Below are 14,730 nucleotides of genomic sequence, written 5' to 3'. Positions count from 1 at the left end.
CAAAAACTGGTGAGAAACTGGGGCCTTCTACCAACAGCCACATGAGTGAGCCATGTTAGAAGTGAATCTTCCAGCCCCACTCAAGCCTTCAGATGACTGCAGCTTCAGCCAATATAATGAGTACTATCTCACTGAGACTCAACCCAAAACCATCCAGCTAATTCCTCCTAGATTTCTGACCCATAGAAACTGTATGATATAATATCGGGACTTCCTTGGCAGTCCAGAGGTTAAGACTCTGTGCTACCACTGCAGGGGGTGTGGGTTTGATCCCTGGTCAGAGAACTAAGAGCCCACACGCTGCGCATGGTGCGGCCAAAAAATAAAAATAAATTAAAAAATAAATATTTAATATCATTTTAAGTCACTAAATTTTTTTTTTAATTTTTATTTATTTTTTGGCTGAATTGGGTCTCCACTGCTGTGCGTGGGCTTTCTCTAGTTGCAGCAAGCAGGGCCTACTCTTCGTTGCGGTGCATGGGCTTCTCACTGAGGTGGCTTCTCTTGTTGCGAAGCATGGGCTCTAGGCACATGGGCTTCAGTAGCTGCAGCATGTGGGCTCAGTAGTCATGGCTCACGGACTCTAGAGCACAGTCTCAGTAGTTGTGGTGCACGGGCTTAGCCGCTCCGCAACATGTGGGATCTTCCCAGACCAGGGATCAAACCCGCGTCCCCTGCATTGGCAGGTGGATTCTTAACCACTGCGCCACCAGGGAAGTCCTAAGTCACTAAATTTTGAGGCAATTTGTTACACAGCCAACAGAAAATACCCTTATCTATCTATCTACCTACACCACATACATACTTTTTTTAACCTTTTATTTCTGGTGCCATATACATATATTGCCTATTTTCAAAAGTAACTAGCTTTAAAAACCTCTTTCTCAAATGTAATTTTCTCACTCAAATTATACTAGCTTCTCTGAATTAAAAGAGCTCACTTTTGGAAATGTTCTCTGTTAATGACTCCCCCCCCCCCGCAAATATAGTAAGTACTAGGAACTGGTACTCTTTTTTTTTTTTTTAATTTATTTATTTTTGGCTACGTTGGGCTTTGCTGCTGCACATGGGCTTTCTCTAGTTGCGCGAGCGGGGGCTACTCTTCCTTGCGGTGTGCAGGCTTCTCCTTGCGGTGGCTTCTCTTGTTGCGGAGCACAGGCTCTAGGCATGTGGGCTGCAGCAGTTGTGGCTCACGGGCTCTAGAGCGCAGCCTCAGTAGTTGCAGCGCACGGACTTAGCTGCTCCGTGGTATGTGGGATCTTCCTGGACCGTGTCCCCTGCACTGGCAGGTGGATTCTTAACCACTGTGCCACCAGGGAAGCCCCCCAAACTGGTACTCTTTTTGACTTTACTGGAAATATCCTCTTAAGGGAATATTAAGATCCTAGGCATGCTACAATTTATCAGGTGTTATTAATAAATTAATGCAATCATGCCAACTGTTGTGTTATAATTGACTTCAAATGCAATCTCACTGGTTATAAAGGAGCTCGCCAGCATCTCAAGGCTCAACTTTCATCCCAGAATGAAAACATGGAGTGAAGAACTTATGTGCAACCACATATAAAGAGCATGTTACTATCCAAGATTTATTATTATTTTTTAACCAAGCTTTACAGTAATAGATCGGTTGTGTTCCTCAAATTAGTCTTAAAAGATTTTCCTCAGATTTAACATCAACCTAGCAACTATTCTCCCTCCATGAACTAACAAAGGAGAGAAATGAATGGAAATAAAATAAAATGAAACCAACTTTTAAGGGACATGTCAGAAAATATTGTTGTGGTGAAAAATTATAAATAAAATCTTTTGTGAAGTGCATTTAATAAAACTGGCTTGTGACATGTGTCACAAGAGTTCAGATTAAATCAATAATTTGAGGAATGAGAGCAGGAAATCTTAGTAAATGGTTATGCCTACATACACTAATAACTTAGTTACTAGTTCAACTGTTTGAAAAATGGGTCATATTAACTCAAAACTGTTAGGTGTTAAATAGCTCTGTTATTTACTAGCTGTATGACCTTGAACAAGTTAACTTCTCTGTCTCTGTAAAATGAGACAACAGTTCCTAGAGCATAAGGTGGCTATACTGAGTAAACTGGGTAATTCACAAGCATAAAAGCACACAGTAAGCACTCAAAAAATGGTACTCAGTAGTATTATTAGTTATTGATGTGTATTTGGAGAGTAATATTCAGAAATATTCTGACTTCCTTAAGGCTAACTTTATGACTAAAGTGATCAGATGAAAAATAGTCAATAGGGAAAAAATGCACCAAAAGAGAAGAGCATGTAAAATATCCAAGATTTAAAGCTTACGAAATTCAACAATATACACGTCTGATGTGTTCATCAAATGTTAAGTCATATATGATAATAACCACCTACTTCGCAACATTCTCGAACTATCCAGAAGTTCATGGACTTTATAAAGAACTTGAAAATATAACTGATACTAAAGCTATGATTTGATCAAGATGCTGGCAAAAGTACGTAACAATTCTGTAAGTCAGCAAAACACCAGAACAAAAAGAGCAAAAATAAAAAGGGAAGGCTGTTTTTGCTGTTGTTTTCTAACTACATTAGTAAATTGGCTTAAAAATGGCTTTGGATAAAATCTTTTTAAAAGGCTGAAGACAGACAGAGGTACAAATAATCAATTAAAAGTCATTAATGTATACACACAGCCATGATAAATCCTTACCACCATAAAATCGAAGCATACAGCCAAGGTCAGGATTTGCCGCCTCCTCCTGTATGCGCACAGGGTCATCAAACCCCAGCCTGGACAAGTAATCATAAACAATCTGAAGAGGTCGTTCCGTAGGTTCCAGTCTCCTGCTTATACAATTCAAAAGAAAAATATTTGTTAAGTAATAAACACACTTCATTTGATTTTTAAAATCTTTTAATATGCTCTAGATTTTTACTTCTATATCAAGATTTTCTCTAATATCACATGATACAACTAATCTAAACAAGTGGTGCTCAGAGATTTTGGTCTTGGGATCCCTCTATAGTTTTTGAGGCCCCCAAAGAGCTTTTGTTTACACGGGGTATATCTATTGACATTTACTGAATGAGAAACTAAACTTAAGAATTTCTAAATATTTAGTTATTCATTTTAAAATAAAAACAATAAACACATTACATGTTAACAAATATTTTTTGAAAACTATATTTTCAGAATAAAACAAATTTAGTGAGAAGACTTGCATTATTTTATATTTTATAAATCTCTTTAACAGCTGGTTTAATAGAAGACAGCTAGATTCTCAGATATGTAGCCTCTAGAAAACTCCACTGTATACTTACAAGACTGAAAGTGAAAAAGAAAATTAATACCTCATTATTATGAAAGAGTTTTGACCTCATGCACCTCTTCAAAAAGTCTCAGAGACCCCCAGAGGGCCCTTTGAGAACCTCCGCTTCAAACTTAAAGGCATCGAATTGAAATTATGAGATATAAAAGATTGTACCTGGCCATAACTGATTTCACATAAGCTGCAACACAATTATAAATGGAGACTTTGGGTTGCTGACTATATCCTATATATTTCCTCTGGCTTCACAGATGATTTTTCCATAAAAACTAGGAATGAACTGCCCAGTAATTCCCCAGAAATCATTAGATTACATGGTTCTGACTGAAAGCTAGGTAAAACCAGAATGTTAGTAATCACTTGTGGCTTCTGGTGACACTGCATATTTTAAAATCACACAGACTTAAGGCAGCTCATTTACAATTCTTTTATCAGAAAGCAAAGAGTCATAAATACACCAGCTAAGAGCATGAGCTCCAAAAGTCAGACTGCCTGGGTTTGAGTCTCACTTCTGCCACTTATCAACTGCATGTATGCCCCTAGACAAGTTATTTAACCTCATTGTCTTAAATTCCTCATCAGTATAATGGGTAGTGCCTAACTCACAGAATTGTTATTAGAAGTATTTATTTATTTGCTTACAAGAAGATATCACATAGTATATAAAGTGCTTAGCAAATTATTTGGCATGTAGTAGTGTTCAATAATGTACTGACATTATTCAAAAAAATTCTTAGGAATGGAATAAAATTTTAATTAGAATAAAAATAAAATGTCTCCCCTATCTGAAACAACAACCAAAAAACAAGTATAGGAAAGCCTGTATGTTTAAAAGATCTTGAAGAACATTATTCATATCCTAAAAGGATTCTGTTTAGAAAACTTAAGTCTTGTATTAATCAGAAGAAACATGATAAACCTTCCATCATGGCAAAAAGATATGAAAGAACTCTGTGTTTTGTGGTTAAAGAACTAGAAAATACTGGTTGACAATATGCTTTAATTTAAAAAAACATGAAATGGGAATACTACAAAGTGGAATATAAACAACTGTCAAAATATGGTAATTTAGGAATGGAAATCATATTGATGAGTACAGAAAGTAAAAAATAAAAATAGGGACTTCCCTGGTGGTCCAGTGGCTAAGACTCCACACTCCCAATGCAGGGGGCCAGGGTTCGATCCCTGGTCAGGGAACTAGATCCCTCATGCCGCAACTAAGACCCAACACAGCCAAATAAATAAACATTTTTTTAAAAATCTAAAATAAATAAATAAAAATAAAGTAAAACGACCTCCTGGCCCCTCCTGACTGTTCAGTTCTGACTTTCAGCTTCCATCAGCTCAGAACTACTACACGGGGAATGACCAAAGAACTAAAAGCCTACAAAGACCAATAAATATTGAATTTAATAGAAATGAAAAATAAACTTTTCAGAATAAAAATATCAGTTACAATTAATCTCTAGCCAAATAAAATAAAAGTCCACAAAGGGCTGTGACAATAAGGCACCTTCCCAGTACAATGGTAGAATTCTTCTAAGAAGGATGCATTTTAAGAGAGACTTCTAATAAACTATATCCTGGACGGGTCAATTAGCCATGTAATAGGAAGACTGACTGAAGGATTAACTTGAAGACAAGGTGACCAAGGGCATAAAGAGCCCTCTCTACCTTCCAGTGTCAAGAAGGATTAGACTTACTCTATCTAGATTGCTCCAAAGAATAGGACTAGGACCAAGGAGAAGTTGCACAGGTAGACTTGATTAAAAAATGAGGAAAAACCTTAATGATTAGAGAAGCCCAATAATGAAACAGACCTCCTCTCAAAATAGTTCACAGAGAGCTAGAGAGCCCTCTGTCACGGACACTTTAGACGAGTCTCCTCTAAGAACCAAGTTGGGCCAGATGATCTTCAGCGTCTTTTAAAACTCAGGGCTCTTTCAGGTATTTAAGACACCTTGCTAATATAATACAAATTCTACGTGAACACTGCTATTATTTTTGGATACAGAGATCAATGTATTTAAATATAATTCCATATAATGATCACATATTCAAGACCAAGAAACATTATTAATACTTTCAGGCTAAAGCTCACTAACTCAATTTTCCTATTTCTCTCTGGAAAACCAGGATAAATGGAAATATCCTAATTCTGACATATTTTACCTGATCAAATGTCCTGGTCTAAAAAGGCTCTGTAGATTTTGGAAAACCTCTTTATATATTTCCACCTAAAGAAAGTATTCTCCCTGGTGGGACGGGGAAAAAAAAAATCAAGAGAATCTCAACATCTGCTCTTATTAATTTAGCATAAATGAGCAAACAAGAAATAGTTCAAGAACTGCAAAAACAAGTAAAACGAGGGACTAATTCCATTTACTCATTAAACTCATCTGCTTAAGAGAGTAGAGTATGGGGGAGGGAAATGCTGTAATATGCTTACGGATCAATTTTGTGTTTCAAAGTTCCAAAAGTTTAACAGGCTGCTAATTAGCTGTGTGTTAAATCTCTCACAAATCAAAGGAAATATATATACTGCAAAACAGGTGTAGGAGAGAGTATGTTAGCAAAGAAAGGTTCCATTCAGCATTTGAAAAACTTCCACTGCAGATTTAAGAAGAGACAATATGACTATTGTTAACAGTTTTAGTTTGCTTCTAATGCTTCAAGGAGCTACAATAGTCCTTGTAAATCTGAATATATGTGGATATGGTTATTTTTCTCCAAACCAGCCAACCAATACAGTAATGCTATCAACAGTGTTTGCAGCTCTTAGCCAATCTGAACAGCGCCCACAGTTAAGTTAGAGGTAAGAGAAGAGTACATTTCATTCCAGGTATCATTTCACAAGGATTCTAGTTAATAGTGGGAGGCAAAAGTATACATTATTTTTCTTTTTTTTTGGTACGCAGGCCTCTCACTGTTGTGGCCTCTCCCTTTTCGGAGCACAGGCTCCGGATGCGCAGGCTCAGTGGCCATGACTCACGGGCCCAGCCGCTCCGCGGCATGTGGGATCTTCCTGGACCAGGGCACGAACCCACGTCCCCTGCATCGGCAGGCGGACTCTCAACCACTGCGCCACCAGGGAAGCCCAAAAGTATACATTATTAAAACCCAACATATTGTATCCAAGACCCTAACAAAGCAGAGCAGCATTCTCTACATCAAAGTCAGGTTAAAACTCAATCTCTGGCCATCTATAAAGGTAAAATCTGCAAAATTTGAAGACCGACAATACAGATCATGATACAAACAACAAGGATACTTCGATGAATGTTTACCCCATACCTGACACTATGCTGGGAAGTATCTCACATTTTACAAAACTAGGAAATAAGAAAAATGAGGTTCAGAGAGTCACACAATTAGTACATATGGCATCAGGGTTTGAACCTGTGTCGGTTTCTTTACAAAGCCTAGCCTCCTTTAGGGAAACAATATTATTTTCTAAATGTAGATTAAAAATGTATGCAGAAGAGAGCTCAAAGCACTTCATATGTTAACTTACATCAAGAAACATAAAAAGTTATGTTTTAAAATTACTGTACGTCATTAGTCTAATACATCACCATTTGAAAGATAGACTATTTTTATGCATCATTGTTGTATGAGAGTCTTTCTAGCCTTCGTGGTCCCTGGTTCCTGTGGGGTAGATTCTAAATCCTCAGAGTTTACTGAGTAATGCGAGTGTCTTAGTTATTCATGAGCCCCTTGGATAACCCCTAGGTTTATGCTAAGAAATGAGCTGACTCAGGATGGGGGCTGGTCACCAGAAAGACCAACCACGTGAAGACAGGGCTGGGGCTTGGAGTGAGCCCGACCTTGGGAGAGGGGAGGGCTGGAGATTTGAGTTCAAGCACCTACCTGATCAATGATTAAATCAGTCAAGCCTATGCTATAATACCTCAATAAAAACTCTGTACTGAAGCTTCCCGATGGATGAACACACTAATGTGCTGGGAGGGTAACACGGATGCTCCCAGACCTCGCCCTATGTGTGTCTTCATTTTGCTGGTCCTGATTTGTATCCTTTATACGAAAATTGTAATCTTAAATATTGCTTTCTTGTGTTCTGTGAGACATTCTAGTGAATTATTGAACCTGAAGGGGTCATGGGAGCCCCCTAAATTTTTATCCAGTTGGCCTGAAGTGCAACCAGAGTGTAAAGTCAGGGTGGTCTTGTTGGACACCAGGCCCTTTAAATTGTTTGTTTGTTTAATTTTTATTTTATATTGGAGTATAGCTGATTAACAACGTTGTGTTAGTCTCAGGTGTAATGTCCTTTAACTTGTGAAGGAAGTTTGTGCAAACTCTGCATGGTTAGTGTCAGAACTGTACTGCAGTAAACCAGAGGGCATTGTAACAACCATTAAGAAAGAAAAAACACTGCCAGTTAGACTATGACCTACCAACAACTGTAAGATACACACTGATTTTAGAAGTATTAAAATGTAAAAACAAAACAAAGTTTTAATAAAAACAAATTACTTAATGTGTAACACATTCTTTTAAAGCTTTAAAATACTACAGAAATATGAAACACAAAACAAAAATAATCCTTTTCCTTCCTCAGGGTTAATCAGCTCAGTATGTATCCTGAAACAGGACTTTTCATTCCACTTTTACAATATCAAAATATGGTAAAACAAAACTATAGTGACTTGTTAAGACGTCACCCAGCAAGTCACTGATAGTAAAGGAATTAGAACTCAGGATCCCAAATCCTGAGGGCATAATTTTCTGTTAGATATATTTTATCTATTCTTAGCTTATCTTAAAAGATAGTGTATCAACCACAGAAATCTTAGTCATTTTGATGACTGAAAATAAAAGTAAAAATATGACCATGAGCCAAAGGGCACTTCATTTTGTTACATGTGATATTTTTACAACTTTTCAAAGAGAAGGCAATGACTACACTAAGCTTCACTACTGAGTCATCTGTCACTTTAACAGTCCAATAAAACAGACAGACCAAATAGTATCATGTAAAGGGCACTGGACTGGGAGACAGGATACTTGTGTTCCAACTAGAGCACTAGCACCAGGCAGCTGCAGGAATGTGCTTTGGACCTGACCTCTCCAGACCTCTGTTTCACATCCATAAAAGGAAAGATAATGGTTTCAGTGATTCCCATGGGGAAGTTACTGGCCTTTTAGGTAGGACAATTCTTTGCTGTACAAGATGGTCCCACACATTGAGGACATTAAGGCTCCCTGTCCTGAATGCTGACCCTAGATGCTGGTAACCCTCCCCTGTAGCTGTGATAACCAAAAGCCCTGCCCCCACACGTATTTCCGGATGGAAAGGGCAGTGGATGGTGAGGCTGGTAGGTTAGGTTCATTTTACTAGTAGGCAGCAGTCTCCAGCCTTTTTGGCACCAGGGGCCGGTTTCGTGGAAGACAATTTTTCTACGGATCGGTGGCAGGGAGGCTGGTGGGGGGCAGCGGGAGGGGGTTCAGGCGGTAATGTGAGCAATGGGGAGCAGCAGATGAAGCTTCACTCACTCACTGCTTACCTCCTGCTGTGTGGCCCAGTGCCAGGGGTTAGAGACCCCTGCTAGTAGGCATCTCTCTTAGGTTCCTTCAAGTGCTAAAATTCTATAAACTAGTAATCCCTCTGTTAAATTCAAGTGACAAGTCTATGATTAAAAAAGAGTAAGGAAAGAAGGAAATCATGGATGATTTAGGAAAAACATGGGGTAATTTTAGTGCCAGTAATCCCATTTCTAGGACCTAGTTCACGGAAATCAACAATGTAGAGTCATGGGCAAAGGTTTAGTCATCACACTACTTCTAAGGGTTGAGTGACTTGAAACAACCCAAACAGGTAACACTTATTGAGCACTTACTAGGTCCAGGCATCATTTTAAGAAGTTTACTTCCTTGCTCCTCAAAGTGTAGCACATCACTTAGGAGCTTAATAGAAATATAGACCCACAGGCCCCACCCCAGAGCCACTGAATCAGAATCTGCATTTTAACAAGCTCCCCAGCTGGACATTCGAGTTTAAGAAGCGTTACAAGTATTAATTCACTTAATCTTCATAACATGTATAATCTATTTAATCCTCGTGATAACTCTATAATGTAAATATCATCATCCTCCATTGTACAGATTAGTAAACTGAGGACAAAGCGTTAGGCAACTTGCATAGTAACACAGCCAATTTGAACACACACACTCTCAATCCAGAATCCAAGCTCTACACCATTACTGCACATAATTTCTCAAATTTTAAACAAGTTATAGTATATGCATAAAATAGAATATTCTCTAGTTATTAAAACTGGTATCTAAGGAATTTTTAATGACACAAGGAAATTAATTGAAGTAAGCAGTAAATAAAATTGAATATATGGTGTGGGTCCAAATACGTAATTTAAAAAAATTACACACACACTCATTTTGAAAAAGATCTGGAAAAAAAAATGTCAGCATGGCGGGGGAAGGGGGAGGTAATATATGGAATCTGGTGTCAGAATGCCAGAGTTCAAATTCCAGCTCTACACTTACCAGCCAAGTGATTCTAGGTGAGATGATTAACTCTTTTAAGACTCATTTTCCTCATCTATAAAATAGGGAAAGTATTTACCTCACAAGATTGTTATGAGGATTAAGTGAGATAATCTACAAAAAGCATAAGCAATGAAAATTATTTCTCTTTATACTTTTTCATTTTTCCAAAATTTCTACAATGAATATAAATCACACTTCATTAAGCAGCAAAAAATGTTATTAAAAAAAGATATTGTGTTAGACTGTCAACTATCTTATGAAGAGCTATTACAAAGAAAGTACCTATTCTTCTGATGCGATAAACATAAGACTGAACTCAAGCAATTAACCATTGAGTAAGAGGTCTAAAAAAGATCTTTAAACAATTATGATTAAATAGTGAAACTGAGCAAGGCACACTGTGCCAGTTCCCCTCCGGGAGGGCCTTTACTCGGAAGGAAGTCCACCATCTATCATGAATGATGTCAACATTCCAACTGCTTGGCAGTACCTGCCTGGCCTTGAACAAGTTACTGGACCTCTCGAAGAGCCTCATTTTCCTCATTGGAAAGGAATAACCCTACCTCTCTTAGAGTTACTGTGAGGATTTAATGAGAAAATGTGCATAAAGCAGTAAGCCCGTTAACTAGCAAAAGAAAGCACTTAATGTTAGCTAAAATATATCATCATCATTTTTTTGGCTGGCTGAGGCTTCTTGAGCTCCTATTCCAGTGATGAGAATATATTCGGATCTCAAATAATGTATGATCGCACTTCTATGTGGAATCTAAAAACACAACAAACTAGTGAATGTAGCAAAAAAGAAGCAGCCTCGCAAATATAGAGAACAAACTAGGGGCTACCAGTGGGGGGTGGAGGAGCAACACAGCCGGGGCGGGGGGCGGGGGGGGGGGGCGTGGAGGCGGTAGTGGGAGGCACAAACTACTGGATGTCAGACAGGCTACAAGGATGTAGTGTACAGCACAGGGGATACAGCCAATATTTTATAATAACTGCAAATGGAGTGTAACCTTTAAAAATTGTACAAATTTTTTTTAATTTTTAAAAAAAGAAAATATATTCATATCTTCAAACCACAGTTCAACAGTGTTTTCATTATTTTATAACCAATTATGTTTTCAAAGAGCTACTTCATTAGAAATTATCAAGGCTACAGGACTAAAAAGAGACAAACTCTCCATTTTAAGTACAGTTTAGTTCACTAAAGTAAATTGTATCACATTTGGATTCTTAGCTACACAACTAGTAGTAGCAAGCCAATTCAAGTGGGGTTTTCTCCACTTTTCTAGTATTTTTGTGTATATACACATTAGTATACAGATGAGTAATAAGTCTTAGGTTTAAATACTTGAACTCCGTCAATCACTACCAGCTATAATGTAGGTCAAGGCTTTCCACCTGATAAAATTAGATCGGAATCAGTGTTAAGATTTAGAAAAGCCTAAGGGTCACCCAGTCTGATCCTTTCGTTTTACAAATGGATTTAGGAAATGTAGTTAACTGGTGAACAAGGAAAACATTCAAGTGCTAGTCTACTTTTTCAGGAATTAGTCCAAATCCTAAAGGAAAATAATAATAAACCCCAGTTTAGACTTTAAAATGATATCAATGTTTAGCTCAGCTAAAGGTGTTACTATCATTGCCACATTTTTAGGTGTAAGTGGGTGCCTCCTTTCTCACTTTCAACAGTACTGAATCCACAGTTTTGAATTCTGTTTTGAGACACTTATTTATTACAGGAAAAGGGAAGGAGAGAAAGTCAATGGTCAGGCACTTAAGGAGCTCTTATTTGAGGTCTAACTCAAAGAACTAATAGTTTTTTTTAAAAAGCTGAATCAGGGCTTCCCTGGTGGCGCAGTGGTTGAGAGTCCGCCTGCCGATGCAGGGGACATGGGTTCGTGCCCCGGTCCGGGAAGATCCCACATGCCGCAGAACGGCTAGGCCGGTGAGCCATGGCCGCTGAGCCTGCGCGTCCGGAGCCTGTGCTCCGCGACGGGAGAGGCCACAATAGTGAGAGACCCGCGTACAACAAAAAAAAAATTTAAAAAAAGATTTTAAAGAAATTAAACCTATGAAAATATGCTCAACCTAACTCATTAATATAAATGAAAATTAAAACAAAATAACAAAATTCCTATCAGATTTGCAAAAATCTAAGTCATCAGCCTTGAAAAAAGAGTTGTCCTTGGAATGCTGAATTTATGATTCTCTAAAAACTGTTGACAATCATTTCTATTCACAATCAAGTATGTGCTCGTGCATGAGGATGTGTCTGTATATGAAAAATTTAACATATTCTGGAGAAAGTAAGGGGGAAATAGGTATACTTTTATATTATTCATCGAAGTATAAGTTCTATGAAGAGGAATTTGACAAAATCTCTCAAAATTAAACATGCACATACCCTTTGAGCCAGCAATTCCACTTCTAGGACTTTACCCTACAGATGACTTCCACATGGGAGAAATATCACAGGTACAAGGATATTCACTGCAACAGTACTTGTAGTAAAAAAACTGGTAACAACTTACATGTCCATTAATAGCAGACTAGCTAAAATTGTGGTAGATTCATAAAATGAAATACTATTTAGCCATTAAATAAATGAAAATTATATAAACATTAATATGGAAAGATTTCTAAGAGATATTAAGTTGACATGTGGCATGTAGCACCATTAGTTTTAAAATTTATATACAAATAATGACACATACTCATGCATGACCATAGGTACTTCTCATTCTATTTCCTTTTATACATTTCTATTTCATTCTGTTTATATGTATTACTTAAAAACTTTAAAAATATTTATTTTGGGCTTCCCTGGCTGCGCAGTGGTTAAGAATCTGCCTGCCAATGCAGGGGACACAGGTTCATGCCCTGGTCCGGGAGGATCCCACATGCCACAGAGCAACTAAGCCCGCAAGCCACAACTACAGAGCCTGTGCTCTAGAGCCTGTGAGCCACAACTACTGAAGCCCGTGCGCCTACAGCCCGTGCTCCACAACAAGAGAAGCCACCACAATGAGAAGCCCGGGTACCGCAACGAAGAGTAGCCCCCACTCACCGCAACTAGAGAAAAGCCCGCGCACAGCAACGAAGAACCCAATGCAGCCAAAAATAAATAAATTTAATTTTTTTTTTTTTTTTTTTTTTTTTTTGTGTTATGTGGGCCTCTCACTGTCGTGGCCTCTCTCGTTGCGGAGCACAGGCTCCGGACATGCTGGCTCAGCGGCCATGGCTTATGGGCCTAGCCGCTCTGCGGCATGTGGGATCTTCCTGGACCAGGGCACGAACCCGTGTCCCCTGCATCGGCAGGTGGACTCTCAACCACTGCGCCACCAGGGAATCCCAATAAATTTAATTTTTAAAAAATCTTTAAAAAAATATTTATTTTAAATTTAGATATCCGACCTATGATATAATCCAAATGAAGTAATTATCAATTTTTCCTTCTTTTTCCTTTAAAAACTGACAGTTTTTAAATTCAAGAATCCTAATGTCAGCATTCCAGGGAGAAATCTTTTTTCAAGCCTAGTGACCCCATAATCATCATCAGCTCCAGCAAGAATGAGGTCCTAAAGCCCACTTCCAAGCAGAAACACATGTGACTTACACTGCAGGAGAATTAGTGGTAAAACTCTGACCTCACCTGACCAGGTCTCCATGAAGCTGCAAATAAAGACGTTCCCTTCCCTCTCCAGCACAGATTTCTGACGCTGGCGTGTCTACTGTGCAAAGGACAAGATGTAAGTCGGAGGAGGAGGCAGTGGCAGAGGCGCTGGCTGCAGTGGCCGTGGCGGTGTCTGCTCCGTACAGGTAAACACAGCCTCTCTTCACATCTTCTCGCAGCCAGTCTCTCTCTCGAGAACCAAACCTACTTCTCCTATTCAGACAATGTCTGCTCCCATTGCGTTTCATAGTTCTCTAAAAACGTCAGGAAAAAGAAATCATTAGCTCAAATGTCTGACTGAATTAGACACATTCAGTCCTCAGCCCACCTTTCCACTCCGTAGTCACCAAAACTTGACTCAGTACCGCCTCCTCTCACAGAGCCTTCTGCACCTGCCATGCCCAGCCCTAAACTGAAAATTTTCATTCTCTTTATTGCTAGCTGTTCATGTCTCTGTCCATCATCTTTTTTTTTTTCTTACTTTTTTTTTACTTTTTTATTTTTGGCCACGTCAGGTCTTAGTGGCGGCACACGGGAACTTCATTGCGGTGTGCGGGTTTTCTTTCTCTAATTGTGGCACACAGGCTCCAGGGCATGTGGGTTCTGTAGTTTGAGGCGCATGGGCTTAGTTGCCTCGTGGCATGTGGGATCTTAATTCCCCAACCAGGGATCGAAACCCATGTCCCCTGCATTGGAAGCCCGATTCTTTACCACTGGACCACCAGGAAAGTCTCTGTCAGTCATCTTCTGATCTTTTTTTTTCTTTATGTTTTCATAAAAATGTCAAGAACAGTAGTGTACCTACTACCTAATTTTCACAAGCTTTAATATTTTGCCATATTTAGTTCAGATCATTATTCTAAAGAACATATATATGATATATCCTTACATATATAGCTAAAGCCACCTACTACCTAAAAAAATCCCATTCACCTCCCTCTCTCCCCAGAAATAAACACTCTACTATAGTGTTTATCATCCCATGCATTTTTTTTTAATTTCTGATTTTTATTGATTGTTTGATTGGTTGATTGATTTTTGGCTGCGTTGGGTCTGTGTTGCTGCGCATGGGCCTTCTCTAGTTGTGGCGAGCGGGGGCCACTCTTCGTTGTGGTACATGGGCTTCTCATTGTGGTGGCTTCTCTTGTTGCAAAGCACGGGCTCTAGGTGCGTGGGCTTCAGTAGTTGTGGCATGTGGGCTCAGTA

General features: G+C 38.8%; 1 protein-coding gene across 1 annotated transcript in view; it reads right to left on the bottom strand.

The window, feature by feature from the left end:
• Nucleotides 1–14,730, bottom strand: part of PHLPP2 (PH domain and leucine rich repeat protein phosphatase 2) — a 73,079-nt gene that overhangs the window by 51,664 nt on the left and 6,685 nt on the right. Inside the window, exons 2-3 of the mRNA XM_060000530.1 lie at nt 13,504–13,778; nt 2,708–2,841 (exon numbers count right to left, since the gene is read on the bottom strand). Of these exons, the coding sequence (XP_059856513.1) occupies nt 2,708–2,841; nt 13,504–13,778 (409 nt within the window). The remainder of the gene's footprint in view (nt 1–2,707; nt 2,842–13,503; nt 13,779–14,730) is intronic.

Source organism: Delphinus delphis, chromosome 20, assembly GCF_949987515.2.
Source record: "Delphinus delphis chromosome 20, mDelDel1.2, whole genome shotgun sequence".
Taxonomy (NCBI): Eukaryota; Metazoa; Chordata; class Mammalia; order Artiodactyla; family Delphinidae; genus Delphinus; species Delphinus delphis.
Note: the sequence above shows the minus strand (reverse complement) of the source record. Positions and strands in the feature narration are given on the sequence as shown.